Raw genomic sequence first — 13,861 nt, forward strand, 5'->3', positions numbered from 1 at the left:
GGTTTAGAGGGTGAGGGGCGCTGGTTCTGCTGCTCGGGGGGCCTTGGGGGAGCTGCTGGGGGCCAAACCCCTACTGGGGGTGGGTGGAGGGGGGGCTGTTCCCTCGCACGGGGGCCTCCCAGCAGATCCTGTGCTTCCCCCTGTCCTCGCCGGGGTTTGGATATGGGCGGATTAACCCGCGGATTAGCCCAGGAGAGCTGGCCGGGGGATCAGCCCCGGCCCCCGCGGTAATCCCGGCTTCCTGCTTTCGGGGGGAGGGGGGAGTCCGGCGGGGCCGTGGGAGCGGCGGCTGGGAACGTGGCGGCGCCTCCAGCCAATGGGGGCCGCCCGCGCAGCCCTTGGCCAATGAGCGGCGCCTCATTCAAAGCCGGCAGCCAATAGGGGATGCGGGGGGCGGGGCCGGGCGGGGGGGCGGGGCCTCGTCTCGCCTCCTGGTGCTGCGGGCGGCCCCGCACGGCTCGGCCCGGCCCGGCCCTGCGCTGTGTCCGGATCCGGCTCGGCTCGGCTCGGCTCGGCTCTGCGCTTTGGCCTGCCCCGGCTCGGCTCGGCCCGGCCCGGCCCGGCCCTGCCCTGTGGCCGGATCCGGCCCGGCCCGGCTCGGCCCGGCTCGGCTCGGCTCGGCTCGGCTCGGCTCTGCGCTTTGGCCTGCCCCGGCTCGGCTCGGCTCGGCTCGGCTCGGCTCTGCGCTGTGGCCTGGCTCGGCTCGGCCCGGCCCTGCGCTGTGTCCGGATCCGGCCCGGCTCTGCCCTGCGCTTTGTCCTGCCCCGGCTCGGCTCGGCTCGGCTCGGCTCGGCCATGCTGGCCGCCCCATGGCCCCTGTGGAGCACGACGCCCTGGCCGTGCGGGAGCAGCTTTTCCACGAACGGGTCCGCGAATGCATCGTGAGTGCGGGGCGCGGGCGGCGGGGAGGGGGCGTCCTGCGGGGCCGGGGTCCCGCTGGGGGGGGGGGGAGGGGGGCGCTGGGACCCTGCATCCCCCCCCGGGGGCAGCTCCGGAGCCCGGCCGCCGCCGGGGCTGTGCCCCACGCCCGGTCCTTATCGGTGCCACAGCCGCGCCGTGCAGCCGTGCGCCCCGCAGATAGCCCGGCCCGGCTCGGCTCGGCCCGGGGAGCGCGGGGAGCCTGTCCCAGGCAGAGCGGGGCCCCTCGGCCCGGCAGGAGCCGCCCCCTGCCTCTGAGCACAGCCAGGGCCCGCTACGGTCTCCCCTCCCAAAGGGGGGGGGGGGGGTCCATGGGGTGCAAGGGGGCCAGGATGTGGTCCCTGGTCCTGGCCTTCCCCTGTAGCTCTGGGGTCCTGCAGTGCCCCAGCACCTCCCATGCCCCTGGGGAGCCCCCAGCCATGGGGGAGGGCTGTGGGGGCCCAGTGCTGGGCTGGCGGAGCAGCATCAGAGTTGTGCCAGACTCGGGCCAGGTGCCCCTGTCCCTGCCCCAGGGTGCTCAGCACCAATGAGAGCGGACAGGGGCCCTGCAGAGCTCCCCAGGTCTGGGGGCACCGTGGAGGGGAGCAGCTGGGGCTGCTGCTCTGGTCCTGGCTCTGCCGGCTGCAGCACCCCCTGCCACGGGTCAGGGATGTGGGGGCACCCACGTGTCCTGGCCCTGGCATCTCCCAAGGGTCCCTGGGATGCTGCGTGCGGGGTGGCCAGAGCCGAGCATTACTGCTCCGGAGCTCCCCAGGCCTCCACCCCGCTGAGCTGCCTCTGCCCCGGGAACTCCTGGCTCAGCACAGCCAGCGTGGAGCTCGCTCGACCTTTCAGACTTTCCGAGCCACGTTGTGGAGCTCTGCCTCACTCCTGCCCTGTGGTTGCGTCAGCGCTGCTGGGGAGCCCTCGCCCTACGCTGGGATGGAGCAGGGACACCGCTCCCCTACCCGGCCTGTCCCGGGCCTCCTTGTGGGGCCTCCTCGCGAGGCCCCTTTCTTGCACGCTTTCTGGGTGCAGGTGTTTGGGGTCCCTTGGCCAAGCAGAGCTTTCCACTTTGGGATGCAGCCCATGGGCAGAAGGAGGCTCACAGCTTGTGGCGCTTCCCTGGATGAAAGCAGAGGCTGGAGACCACCCGCGGGGGGCTCCAGGGGCTCCCTGCCACCCCACTGGGCATCCCCCCACCCCTGGGACTCCCAGCCAAGCCTCTGGCAGGAGGGAGGTGCCGCTCCACTCCGCCCGTGCCAAGGCGGTAGATTCGGGCGACCTTTCCCTGTTTCGCCGCGTACCCGCAGGGATGAAAGGTCGCTGTGTTCCTCGAACATCGCCTGCTCTGGCTGGGCCTCGGCGTGCTGGCGGGGGCGGGAGGGATGGACAGACCCTGCAGCTGGCCTTGGTGCCTGGCCCAAAGCTGCTCCCACAGCCCCGCTGGGTGCTGGTGCCAGCAGGATGAGGGCTGCGGGGCTGGGGGTCCCAGCTGCCCGCAACTCTGCTGGTGCGGGCTGCCCCAGAGTTGTTGCCTGTGTTTGCCCCCCGCTCCCAACCCCTGTGGGACCTCCTGGCAGCTCGCGAGCACCCAGTGGGTGAACCCTGGGTGCAGCCCCTGTGTGTGGGTAGGGCCGAGCACACGTGTGGGGTGAGTGAACAGGGCCAGGACTGGAAAAACAAATAGGGTGGAGCTGACAGGTCCCGGTGGCAGAGCCCAGGGTGGGAGCGCTGCCCTCTGGGTCCACCAGCGCTGCCCACGCTGCTCTGCCCACAGATCTGCGCCCTGCTCTTTGCCAGCCTCTACATCCTCTGCCACTTCATCATAACCCACTTCAAGAAGCAGACGGACTTCGCGGCAGGTAGGGGCGGGGGGCAGCCAAACCGAGCCTCCCCCGAGATGCTCCTCCGCTGCTTTCTGCCTCCCTCAGCAGCCCCAGTCCCACCACAGCCCACATTCCTGGGGCATCCTTCTCTGTGGGGCATCTCCCGGGGCTGCCACAGGAGGGGAGCAGAGCCCCAGCTCCCTCGGGAGCGCTGCCAGGCTTTGCAGCTCCGTTTGGGGGGGGGGGCGGGCGGGGGGGGAAAAGCAGGGAGCCATCCTGGTGGTTTGTTCCTCCGCAGTTCACGATGACGAGGACGCTGCTGTCAACAGGATTGCGTAAGTTCCTCCCCTGTCCTGCTCCTGCTCAGCCACTTCCCTCTCCCTGCCCGGCTGGGACACGGCGTTCCCCAGCTCCATGGGGGCCAGTGACCCCCCTGGGGGGTTTGTGGCCGGGCTGTGACATCCACGCAGGGGCTGGAATCAACACTCCTCCCTCCCGCAGGCTGGGGATGTGCACCTTCACCCTGGCCGTGGCGCTGGGTGCCGTGCTCCTTCTCCCCTTCTCCATCATCAGCAACGAGGTGCTGCTCTCCTTCCCCCACAACTACTACATCCAGTGGCTGAACGGGTCCCTCATCCACGGTGGGTGCGCGTGGGGTGGCCCCGGGGTGCCCAGGGCTGCAGGTTGGGGCTGCCCCACCGGGAGCTCACCCTATTCTGTCCCTCCCAGGCCTCTGGAACTTGGTCTTCCTCTTCTCCAACATGTCCCTTGTCTTCCTCATGCCCTTTGCATACTTCTTCACCGAGTCGGAGGGCTTTGCGGGGTCCAAGAAGGTACGTGGCCCCATGGGGCCTGTCCCCAACCCTGTGTCCCTCTCCCTGGCTTGCTGCTGATCCCGTTCCCTCAGGGCATCATGGCCAGGGTGTACGAGACGTCGGTGGTGCTGCTGCTGCTGACGCTGCTGGTGCTGGGCATGGTCTGGGTGGCCTCTGCCATCGTCGGCAACAACGCGGCCAGTCGCCAGTCCCTCTACGGTGGGTGCTGCCAGGGCTCAGGGTTCTGGGCTGGTGGGGCAGGATGGGGCCCCTGGTGCTGAAAGGGGCAGGAGGAGGGCTGCCCTGGGGGCCTGCTGCATCCTGCCCCCTGTCTCCGCAGACCTCTGGGAGTACTACCTGCCCTACCTCTACTCCTGCATCTCGCTCTTTGGCGTGCTGCTCCTGCTGCGTAAGTCAGGGTACTGTGGGGACGCTCCCTGGCATGGTGGGGCAGCTCAGGACCCTTCTGGTGGCCCAGGGAGGAGTAGGGTGCTGGGGCTCACCCTCTCCTCCTACCCGCAGTGTGCACCCCCTTTGGCCTCTCCACCATGTTCACCGTCACGGGGAAGCTGCTGGTGAAACCCCGGGTAAGGTGCCCCCCCCGTGAGGCCCTGCCTAGGGTCTTGGTGTCCCCGAGCCGCGAGGCTGCCTGGGCCCCTAGCTCCCGGGGTGCCACCCGTGTCCCCTGCTCACGGCTCCTGGCCCGTCCCCAGCTCCTGGAAGACCTGGACGAGCAGCTGAGCTGCACGAGGTTCGAGGAAGCCGCCGTGTCCCGCAGGATCACGTCCGGTGGGTGCCCAGCGCAGGCGCTGGCTGGGGAGGTGCCTTGGGGTGCCCAGGGGACCCCAATCCCTCAGCACGTGGGGAGCCCTCGGCCCCCGCGAGCCCCTCGGTGTCTCCCCCTGCAGGCAAAGCTTCCTGCTGGCTGAACCTGAACGTGGGGCTGCTGCGGGAGCAGCTCCTCGCCATCCAGAGCAAAAGGCGGAAGCTGGGTAAGGAGCTGGGGCGACCGGAGCTGGGCACTGGGAGCACTGGGAGCACTGGTTCTCTGGGAGCCTGCACCCTGTGGTGAGAGGGACGGGGGTGCCGTGGGGCAGGGGCCGTAACGTCCTCCCCGCAGAGCTGCGGCACCGAGCGTCGCCCTGGCAGAGGAACCTGGGCTACCCCCTGGCCATGCTGGGCCTCCTGGCGCTGACAGTAAGTGTCCCTGGCCGGGTCCCCATCTTGTCCCTGTCCCCCTGCGTGTCGCAGGGCCCCACAGACGCCCTGACTCCCTCCTCCTCCTCCTCTTCCCAGGGGATCTCGGTGCTCATCGTCTGCTTCCACGTCCTGGAACTGTTGCTGGACGATGCCGCGATGCCACGGGGTATCCAGGTACCTGGGGGGGGGGGGGGGGGGGGAGGACAGGGGACAGCGAGGAGCCCCATCTGCCGGGCTCGTTCCCACAAAGTGCCTCCTGCCCCGCAGGATGCGCCCCTGGGCCAGGTCTCCTTCTCCATCTTCGGCACCTTTGGAGCTGCCCTGCAGGTCATCCTCATCTTGTATCCTTCACACGGGCACCGGTGGCTGTCCCCTGCGCTGTCCCCTGCGCTGTCCCCTCTGTCCTCTCCTTAACGCCCCCTCGCAGCTACCTGATGCTCTCCTCCGTCGTGGGCTTCTACAGCTCCCCCCTCTTCACCCGGCTGCTCCCCGAGAGGCAGGACACCCCCCTCACCAAGGTGAGAGCCGCCCCCCCAGGCTGGGGGTCCCCCAGGTGATGCGTGGCTGTGCCCGTGTCCTTGTGCGCTGTGCGGCATCCCCACACGAGGGCACCGCGCGTCCCGCCGGCTCCCCCTGCCTCCAGCACAGCCCCGGCTGCTGCGGGGCCCCGGGAGCAGGCTCAGGACCGTGGGGCTGTGCCGTGGCTCCTTCAAATGCTCCTTCTTCCCCCGCAGATCATCGGGAACTGCGTGTCCTTGCTGGTGCTCAGCTCTGCCCTGCCCGTCTTCTCCAGGACGCTGGGTGAGCTGCGGTGGGGCTGGGGCTGGGGCAGCCCCCCGGGGCCGGCGTGCCCTGACCCCCCCCCCCCCCCCCCCCCCACCTCGTGCAGGGATCACCCGCTTTGACCTCCTGGGGGATTTTGGCCGCTTCAACTGGCTGGGGAACTTCTACATCGTCTTCCTCTACAACATGGGCTTTGCGGCGCTCACCACGCTGTGCCTGGTGAAGAAGGTGACCTGGGCCGTGCAGGAGGAGCTGCTCCGCGCCTTTGGTGAGGACGGGGACACTGGGGACACGGGACAAGGCGCTGGGGCCGTCCCCTGCCTGCCTCTCACCCTCTCCCTCTGCACCCAGGTCTGCACAAGCTGCCGCTGCCCGTGCCGCGCTCCCGGCCCCTGGGCGAGCGCTGCTAGGGCTGGGGGCACGAGGCTGTCCCCTCCCCACCCCGAGGACGGCTGCAGCGCTGGTCCCGATGCCGCCGGGTGCGTCAGGGATGCTGGAGCCCCCCAGGAGGAGCTGAGCCTCCAGGAGGGGGCCTGGCTGGGCCCCCCCCCCCCAGTCCTATCTCAGCCTGTTGCGCTACTGAGCCTTGGCCTTGAGCCGTGCCCCCGTCAGGGGACTGCAGCTCCCGGGGCTGTGCTGGCTGCAGCCCCCCCACTCCTTTACATACCTCGTGGGGCCGGGCCCTTTGCCCCCCCCCAGTGCTGCTCTCTTGGAGTTTGTGTGGTTTTCAATGTCTCCCCCCTCCCCAGGCATCCCGCTAACACTTAACGGCGGGGCCCCGTGCTCCTCTGCCCCCCCGTCACCCCGCACCCCATCCCCCTGTTGCTCTGGGGGCTGCCAGGGGGCGCTGGTTGACCCCCCCCCCCCCAAGAAGGAGCAGGGCTGGGGCAGGGCCCCCCCAGGAGCTGTGTGATGAGTTGGTCAGGTCTCTGTTACCAGTTATTTGTTCGGAGCAATAAACAAACTCTGTTTTTTTTTTAATATATAGAAAATTTTCAAGCTGCATGATTTGGTTCCACCTTAGGGCAGGGCTTGGGGGGGGGCTTGGGCAGGGATTAGAGTTCCTATGGGGGGGGCTCTGCTCCTGCCTTCTCCCTGGGGGCCGTAATTAACCCTCTTCCTGGCCGTGGCTAACGAGCCCGCTCCAGGAAGGGCCGAAGGTGAGGGCTGCTCCTGGCCCCAGTTCCTGGTGCTGATAGCCCCAGTCTGAAATGGGGGGGGGGGGGGGCAGCACCAGGGGGCTTTGGGGTGTGGGAAGGGGGGGGGCTGAGCTGCTCTGAGCCCATCTGCCCCCACCACAGGGGCCTGGGGGGGCTCCGGCCCCTCTGTGGCCCAGGGAGGGGGGGCTCACGGAAGCTGCCCAGGAACAGGCCCCCCACCCATCCTGCCCGGGCTGGGGCTGCGCCAGGCTGCCCCCCCCTCCCCGTGCATAGGGGGGCCATCGCCCCCCCCATCCCCACCCCGAGCCAGGGCTGAGCAGGAAGCGCAGGAAACCGGGTTTATATAGAAGGAAATGAGGCCATCGGTGCCCGCGATTTCCCTGCGCCCTGCTCCCATCCCGGTCACCCTGGGCTGGCACGGGGGCTGCAGGGGGGGCTGCGGGGGGGCTGGCGGCCGGGCCCCCCCCCTCCGCTCCCAGCCTGCCGCTGCCTCCTGCCCTCGCCGGGCTCCTTGGCACCCTCGGGTGCCTCCTCGTCGTGGCTGGGGGTGCTCTTGGGGAGGGGGGCACGGGCGGCTCCTTGGGGTGCCGGGAGGGGGGGGGACACCCGGGGCTCGGAGGGGCCGTCCTGGGCAGCGCGGCCCCGGCGGGGGCGGCCCCGGGGGATGTGGCCGCCGCTGCCGCCGCTCCCGGGGGCCGGGCTCCGAGGCGGGGCCGGAGGGACCCGGCGGCGCTGCCCAGTGCCGGAGCCGAGCGGGTGCAGGTGGGGGGCACCCGGCCGGGGCCGCCCGACACGGCCCGGGGCGGCTGCGGGCAGCCCGGTACCGGGGGCAGCGCCAGGAGCGGGTACCGGTACCGGGGGCGGCAGCAAACGGGGGAGAAGTGGGGAGAGCCAGGAATTGGGGCACGGTACCGGCGGCTCGGCCAGGGGGTGGAGGAGCTGCCGGTACCGGCGGGGCAGCCGTAGGATAACGGGCGGCTCCGGTGCCAGGGGGCAGCGGCGGGAGAAACGGTCCCGGGAGCGGGGCGCGGTGCCGGGGAAGGGGGGGACCCGGGTCCCGGAGGGCACTGACAGGCGAGGGGAGCGGGGCCGGCACCGGACGCGCGGCGGCGAGATAAGGAAAAAGGGGAAAGGGGGGGGGGGGGTCCCGGTACCGGAGCGCGGGTGCCGGAGAAGTGAGGGGGGCCGGTACCGGAACGCAGGACCCAGACGAGGTGGGGGGGGGCCGGAATCGGGGCACGGTGCCAGGAGCGGGGAGAGGTCCCGGTGCCGGGGCGGTGCCAAGAGCGGGGCGGCCGGGGCCGGGGACCGAGCCAGTGCCAGGAGCGCGGTGCCTGGGGGCCGGTTCCCGGTTCCCGGTGCCCGTCCCGGGGCCGCAGCGGTAGGAGGAGGGGGGCTTTCCCCGGCGAGGACCCCCCCCGGGAGCAGGGTGCAGCGCCAGGAGAGGGGGTGCCGGGTCCGTGGGCGCGGGTGGGAAACGCGCCGGTGCCCGGGCGCTCCGAGTGGGTGGTGGCGGCCCCCGGGGGGGGGTGCGTGGGGGGGGGGGGTGTCACTGGTCCCGGGTGGCCGCGGGTCCCGGAGCGGCGACGGGCCCGTGGGTGTGAGAAGGAAACGCCGCCGACCCGCCCCTGGCACCGGGAGCCGCTAAAAGCCCCGGGGCCGCCGCGCCGGTGCCATGCCCGCCCCGGCCGCCCGTGCCCCCCGGTGACTGAAGCGGGGGGCCGCGGAGGCAGCGGGGCCCGGCGGAGCTCGGCGGCCGGGATGCCCCGGTGCAGCCGCTTCGCCCTCGGCCTCCTCGGCCTCGCCGCTTTCCTGCTGGCCTCTCCGGTGCTGGGCTGCGGCCCGGGCCGGGGCCCGGTGGGCCGGCGGCGGTTCGGGCGGCGGCAGCTCTCGCCGCTGCTCTACAAGCAGTTCGTGCCCAACGTGCCCGAGCAGACGCTGGGGGCGAGCGGGAAGGCGGAGGGCAAAGTGCTGCGGGGCTCGGAGCGCTTCAGGGAGCTGGTGCCCAACTACAACCCCGACATCATCTTCAAGGACGAGGAGAACACGGGGGCGGACCGGCTCATGACCGAGGGTGGGGGCTGCGCCCGGGATCCTCCGGCCGCGCTCCCGGGGGCGCGGGGGTGGCTGGGAGGGGGGCGGGAGGGAGCGCCCCGACCGGTCCCCGGTGGCCCCGACCGTCCCCCGGCGGCTCCGACCCTCCCGGGGCGCGGGGTCCCCTCCCCGGCTTCTCCCGGAGCTTCCCCCCGGGCCCCGGTACCGGTGGCACCGGGTGGGACGCTGAGGACCCCGCGGCGGGGATTAACGGGGAGGGGGCGTCGGGGGGCGGCCGGGGGGATCCCGGGGCTGCCGCTCCCGGCTCGCGGGGCCGCCCTTGCCCGGCCCCGGGGCGGGCCAACGGGGAGGGGGCGGCCCCGGTAGACGTCTCCCGGGGGTCCGGGGCTGCGGCTCGTCCCGCCGGGATGCTCGCCGTTGCCATGGCGAAGGGCGGCTCCGCGGTCGCCATGGCGACGGGGGATGCTGCGAGTGGTCCAGGCAGCGCCGCGGCTCCCTCGGACCGGGGGCGGCGGGGGCGGCGGGGCCGGGGCGGGCGGAGCCCGGCGGGGCCGCGGGCACGGAGCCGGCCCGGGGGTGCGGGCGGCTGAAAGGGGCCTTTGTGGCCGTGCCGGCATTCCCGGGGCCTGAGGTCAGAGCCGGGCTGGAAGGCGCCTATTGTCGCCGGGCCGGGCCGGGCCGGGCCGGGCGCATTCCTGCCCCCCCGCCGCATGCCGGGCCCCCCCCCCGGGCCGGGCAGCCCCGGGACCGGGGCCCCGCACTCCCGCCCCCCGCGGTCCCACCGCTCCCGGGAGCGGCTTTGTTGCACGGGGAACCGGGGGGGCACCGGGGCACGGAGGGACGCCGCGACCTCGCCGGCTGCTGGGGCGGACGGGAGCGGGCTCCGGCCCCTGCGCCCCTCATCGGCACCCGCCCGAGCCCCCCCCGCTGCCCCCCTCGGCTCGTGGGACCCCCCCCCCCCCGCTGTGCCCCTGCAGAGCCCTGTTCTCTGCAGCGTGGGAGCTGCACGCATCCTGCCCTGCTCTGGCAGGCGCTGAGCCCCCCCACGGTGCCGCTATGGGATGTGAGGCTGGTTCTGGTCGGCTGCACCCCCCCCCGGCTCTGCCCCGTGCCCACCCCCGGTCGGGTTAATTAATCACAGCCATGGCCAAGGGGAAGGTGACACCCGGCACCGTCCCGTGCCCTTTCCGCCCGACTGCCCGGGCTCCACCGCAGGACCCCGGGGCACGTTAACCTTCAACCTGCACCATTTCGGGGGGGGGGGAGGGGAACAGCTGTGGCCCCTCTGCAGGCTGGGGGGGGGGGGCTCTATCTGCCCCCCCAGCCAGCAGCCCCTTCGGGATGGCCCCTTCCAAACCCCCACAGCCCCCCAGTGTCCGTCTGTCTGTCTGCGCACAGGACGCCCCAGGTAGGGGCTGCGGGTGCCACGGCGGGGGCTGGTGCTGACCCCGGTGCTCGTTCCCCCCCCCCCCCCCCCCAAATCCAGCGCTGCAAAGAGCGGGTGAACTCGTTAGCCATCGCGGTGATGAACATGTGGCCGGGGGTGAAGCTGCGGGTGACGGAGGGCTGGGACGAGGACGGGCACCACCTCCCCGACTCGCTGCACTACGAGGGCCGGGCGCTGGACATCACCACCTCCGACCGCGACCGCCACAAGTACGGCATGCTGGCGCGCCTGGCCGTGGAGGCCGGCTTCGACTGGGTCTACTACGAGTCCAAGGCGCACATCCACGTCTCTGTCAAAGCAGGTACGGCGCAGCGGGGCTGGCGGGGGGCTGCCTTCCCCGTGAGCACCCCGGTCTGTGGCCCCCCAACACCCTCTGCTCCCCCTCTTCCATCCCAGAGCGGCATGGGGTGTAGCCCCTGGCCTGTCTCAGCTCCCCGCAGCCACCAGCTTGGCAAAAATCATATTCAGCCCCGTCCCCCCCCCCCCCCAAAGTGGCACAGATGGAGCCGTCCCCAGGGCTCGCCTCCCGTGCGGGCACAGAGCATGGCGGGGGGGGTTTAAGACACTTTGGATGTGGCCCCCCCGGTCCTGCGGCCGCTCCGGCCAGCAGCCCTGGTCCAGGCCAGAAGTGACAATCGACAGAAAGTGAAAGTGGCCGTAAATGTCACCGTCCGCAGCGGCAGGGCCAGGCGGAACAAAGGGCATCAGTGCGGGCCGGACAAAGGGGCCCTGCAGCGCCCGCTCAGCCCGGGCCAGGGATCCTGCTCACAGGAACCATGAGGGGCAGGGGGGGGCTTCGGAAAATGTCCGCTTTGTTTTGGGGGGTGGGGGGGGGTGGTTCGGGTCCGGTTGGAGCGGCTCTGCTCGGGGCCCTTTCCCCTCCACCGCTCCCCCCCAGGTGGCCGCGGGGACCCACCGGTGGCGTTCTCCACCTGCCCAGATAACTCCCTGGCCGTGCGCACCGGCGGCTGCTTCCCGGGCCACGCGACGGTGACGCTGAAGAGCGGCGAGCGCCGGGGCTTGGCCGACCTCCGCCGGGGCGACTGGGTGCTGGGCGCGGAGCCCGGCGGGCGCCTGGTGCCCACCGAGGTGCTGCTCTTCCTCCACCGCGACCTGGGCCAACGCGCCTCCTTCGTGGCCATCGAGACGGCCAGCCCGGCGCGCCGGCTGCTCCTCACCCCGTCCCACCTCGTCTTCGCCGCCCGCGGGACCACCAACGGCTCGGCCGCCTTCCTGCCCGTCTTCGCCCGCCGCCTGCGGCCGGGGGACGCGGTGCTGGCCCAGGGGGCTGGCGGGCAGGGGCTGCGCCCCGCGCGTGTGCTGAGGGTCTCGCGGGAGGAAGGCGTGGGGGTCTTCGCCCCCCTCACCTCCCACGGGACCCTGCTGGTCAACGGGGTGCTGGCATCCTGCTACGCCGTCCTGGAGAGCCACCGCTGGGCCCACCGCGCCTTCGCCCCCCTCCGCCTCTTCCACGGGCTCCTCTCGCTGCTGCCCGCCCGTGCCGAGGGGGGCAACGGGACGGCACCGGAGGCGGGCGTGCACTGGTACTCGCACCTGCTCTACCGCCTGGCCTGGGGGGTGCTGGGCCACGAGGCTGCGCAGGCGTAGGGCCCCCCCCCCCCCCCAGCCTGCAGGGCTCACGCCTCACGCCGGAGCACCGGGACCAGCGCCAGACCCCTCGCCCATGGGTGCCAAGGAGGAGGTGTGGGGGCACCCCCGGCCCCGCGGGGAGGTTGGGTGCCCCTCGGCTGGGCGCTGCTTGGGGTGAAGGGGGGGGGACATGTTGCGGGGAGCAGGGCTCAGCCCCCTCCTGTGTCCTGGGAGCCACCCCGCAGTGCTGCTTGGGGGGGGGGTCGGGTGGTCCCCGCAGCCCAGCCCCCCCCACCCGTGTGCTCCCCCCGTATTTATTGCTTTATTAACCGCTGTGCCTGGGGACTGCGGCACTGCCCGTCGAGCTGAGCGGTGTCCCCGTCACCTGCGGTGTCCCCATCACCCACGGTGTCCCCATCACCCCTGGTGCGCCCATCACCTGCGGTGTCCCCCGTCACCCACCATGTCCCCATCGCCCCTGGTGTCCCCGTCACCTATGGCGTCCCCCTCACCCGCAGTGTCCCCATCACCCGTGGTGTGCCCATCACCCGCAGTGTGCTCATCACCCGCAGCGTCCCCGTCCCCTGCGGTGTCCCCGTCCCCGCACCGCTCGGGGCTGCAGGGAAGGGAGGGGGCCCAGCTCTAACCCGCGCTAACCGCTAACCCGCCCTGCTTGAGAGTTTTATTTTTCTATTTATAAAGGTAATATAAACGTCCTCCGGCCAGCCCCCCCCCCCCCCCACCCCAGTCGGGGCAGGGGGGGCGAGCGTGCTTTTAACCACTTCTGTCCAAAAAAAAAAAAAAAAAGAATAATACTATTTAATTGTTTTCGTAAATAAAGAGAAATCTATGGCCCTTGCGGAGCTGTGCCTTGAGGGGGGGGGGGGGGGGCTGGGGGGGTCCCCGGGGCCGGGCAGGGCCGGGGGAGGGGGGGGGGCGAGAGGTGGGCGCCCTCCCGCGTGTCCCCCGCAGGTGTGCGCCAACCACGTGGCCGAGCCGCTCTCGGCCTTTTCATGAATGGAGCCGCTGCCGCCAAGGCGCCTGCGCGCGCGCCGCGCCCCGCCCACCCGCCGCCCGCCGGCCAATGGGAGCGCCGAGCGGGCGGTGTTGTGGTCACGCGGCGCGGGAGCGTAGTGGCGGCGGCCACGCCCCCTCCCCCCGGCGCGGCGGGCCGTTTATTGCGCTGTGTGCCGCGCCCGCCCGCGCCGCTTTTCCCTCCCCACGCGTGGCGTGGCGGGGGTCGTGCCCCCGGCCCGGTACCGCCGGGTGCTCCTCGGGGGCTGCCGCGCCGTGGGTCGGGCCGGAGGGGGAGGGGAGTGGGGGGAGCGTGGGGCTCGGCCCAGGGCTCCCACGCGTGGCGCGGCGTGGGGTTGCCCCCCCGAGAGTGGTTACCGGCGGCGTGGGGCCCCGCTCAGCCCTCCCCCCCCCCTCCCGGACCGTGTCCCCCCGCAGGGGTGCTGTGGGTGCAGCGTCCCTTTCTCGGGGGGGGGGGGAGGGATCCTTCTCCCACCCCCACGCGTGGGGGCGGTGGCGGGGACCCCCCCCAGGCCGAACCTCGCGGGTCGTGGAGGGGAAGTTAGCGGAGCGCCACGAGCCCACGGGGGAGGGGGGGGGGGCGCACGGGGCGGGGGGGCTGCCCAGCCTGGGGATCGCCCCTACCTGGGGACACGCGTGACAAGGATGGACGCGGCCCTGCGCATCGGCACCCACGGCGGAGCCCCCCCCGGATGGCGGGGCTGGGGGGGGGGGGCTGCACCCTGGGGTCCCTGCAGGTCGCTGGGGGGGGGGGGGGGGGCAGCACCCTGGGGGGCCGGGGCTGGGGGAGGGTCCCCGAGGTTGGGGTGAGCGGGGGTGGGCTGGGGGCCGCGCTCCCTGCCCGGCTAATTGCCGCTGATTGCCCAATTAGAGCCGGGGGAGGGCAGGAACCGGGGTACGGGGAGGGCGCCCCACGAGCGGGGCCGGGACGAGACCGGCTGCACACCGCCGTGGGGGTACGGGGGGGGGGGGGGGGGTCTCTCTCCGGTGCCGCGCTGGTCCCACGGCCACGCGTGACCCGTGACGGAGCCTGCCCCGCGCACCCACCCG

General features: G+C 72.4%; 2 protein-coding genes across 4 annotated transcripts; both read left to right on the top strand.

The window, feature by feature from the left end:
- The first annotated feature begins 579 nt into the window (after positions 1–579).
- On the top strand, positions 580–6,539 carry LMBR1L (limb development membrane protein 1 like). Of its 3 annotated transcripts, none has more exons than XM_080570709.1 (17): positions 580–881; positions 2,678–2,762; positions 3,025–3,061; positions 3,228–3,367; positions 3,456–3,559; positions 3,634–3,760; positions 3,882–3,960; positions 4,064–4,128; positions 4,255–4,330; positions 4,450–4,533; positions 4,639–4,738; positions 4,838–4,915; positions 5,009–5,082; positions 5,169–5,259; positions 5,476–5,542; positions 5,631–5,792; positions 5,876–6,539. In XM_080570709.1, exons 1-17 carry the CDS (start codon positions 810–812, stop codon positions 5,932–5,934), a joined length of 1,500 nt encoding a protein of 499 aa, XP_080426835.1. In that variant the 5' UTR covers positions 580–809; the 3' UTR covers positions 5,935–6,539. The 3 variants fall into 3 exon arrangements, with proteins under 3 accessions (XP_080426835.1, XP_080426837.1, XP_080426836.1); XM_080570710.1 differs by having other exon boundaries at positions 582–881; positions 3,882–3,950; positions 4,662–4,738; positions 5,876–6,532; XM_080570711.1 differs by lacking the exon at positions 5,876–6,539 and having other exon boundaries at positions 4,662–4,738; positions 5,631–5,785.
- Positions 6,540–8,000: 1,461 nt separating this feature from the next.
- On the top strand, positions 8,001–12,631 carry DHH (desert hedgehog signaling molecule). Its single transcript, XM_080570712.1, has 3 exons — positions 8,001–8,755; positions 10,224–10,487; positions 11,127–12,631. The coding sequence occupies exons 1-3, from the start codon at positions 8,446–8,448 to the stop codon at positions 11,792–11,794; spliced, it is 1,242 nt and encodes a 413-aa protein (XP_080426838.1). The 5' UTR covers positions 8,001–8,445; the 3' UTR covers positions 11,795–12,631.
- Positions 12,632–13,861: the final 1,230 nt, after the last annotated feature.

Source organism: Anser brachyrhynchus (assembly GCF_964034855.1).
Source record: "Anser brachyrhynchus genome assembly, chromosome: 29".
In the NCBI taxonomy this organism is placed as follows: Eukaryota; Metazoa; Chordata; class Aves; order Anseriformes; family Anatidae; genus Anser; species Anser brachyrhynchus.

Coding starts and splice junctions, on each gene's coding strand:
- LMBR1L (XM_080570709.1), top strand. CDS start 810: ATGGCCCCTGTGGAGCACGACGCCCTGGCCGTGCGGGAGCAGCTTTTC. Junction 2,763..3,024: donor GCAGACGGACTTCGCGGCAG/GTAGGGGCGGGG, acceptor GTTCCTCCGCAG/TTCACGATGACGAGGACGCT. Junction 5,083..5,168: donor CTGCAGGTCATCCTCATCTT/GTATCCTTCACA, acceptor GCCCCCTCGCAG/CTACCTGATGCTCTCCTCCG.
- DHH (XM_080570712.1), top strand. CDS start 8,446: ATGCCCCGGTGCAGCCGCTTCGCCCTCGGCCTCCTCGGCCTCGCCGCT. Junction 8,756..10,223: donor GGCGGACCGGCTCATGACCG/AGGGTGGGGGCT, acceptor CCCCCCAAATCC/AGCGCTGCAAAGAGCGGGTG. Junction 10,488..11,126: donor CCACGTCTCTGTCAAAGCAG/GTACGGCGCAGC, acceptor CCACCTGCCCAG/ATAACTCCCTGGCCGTGCGC.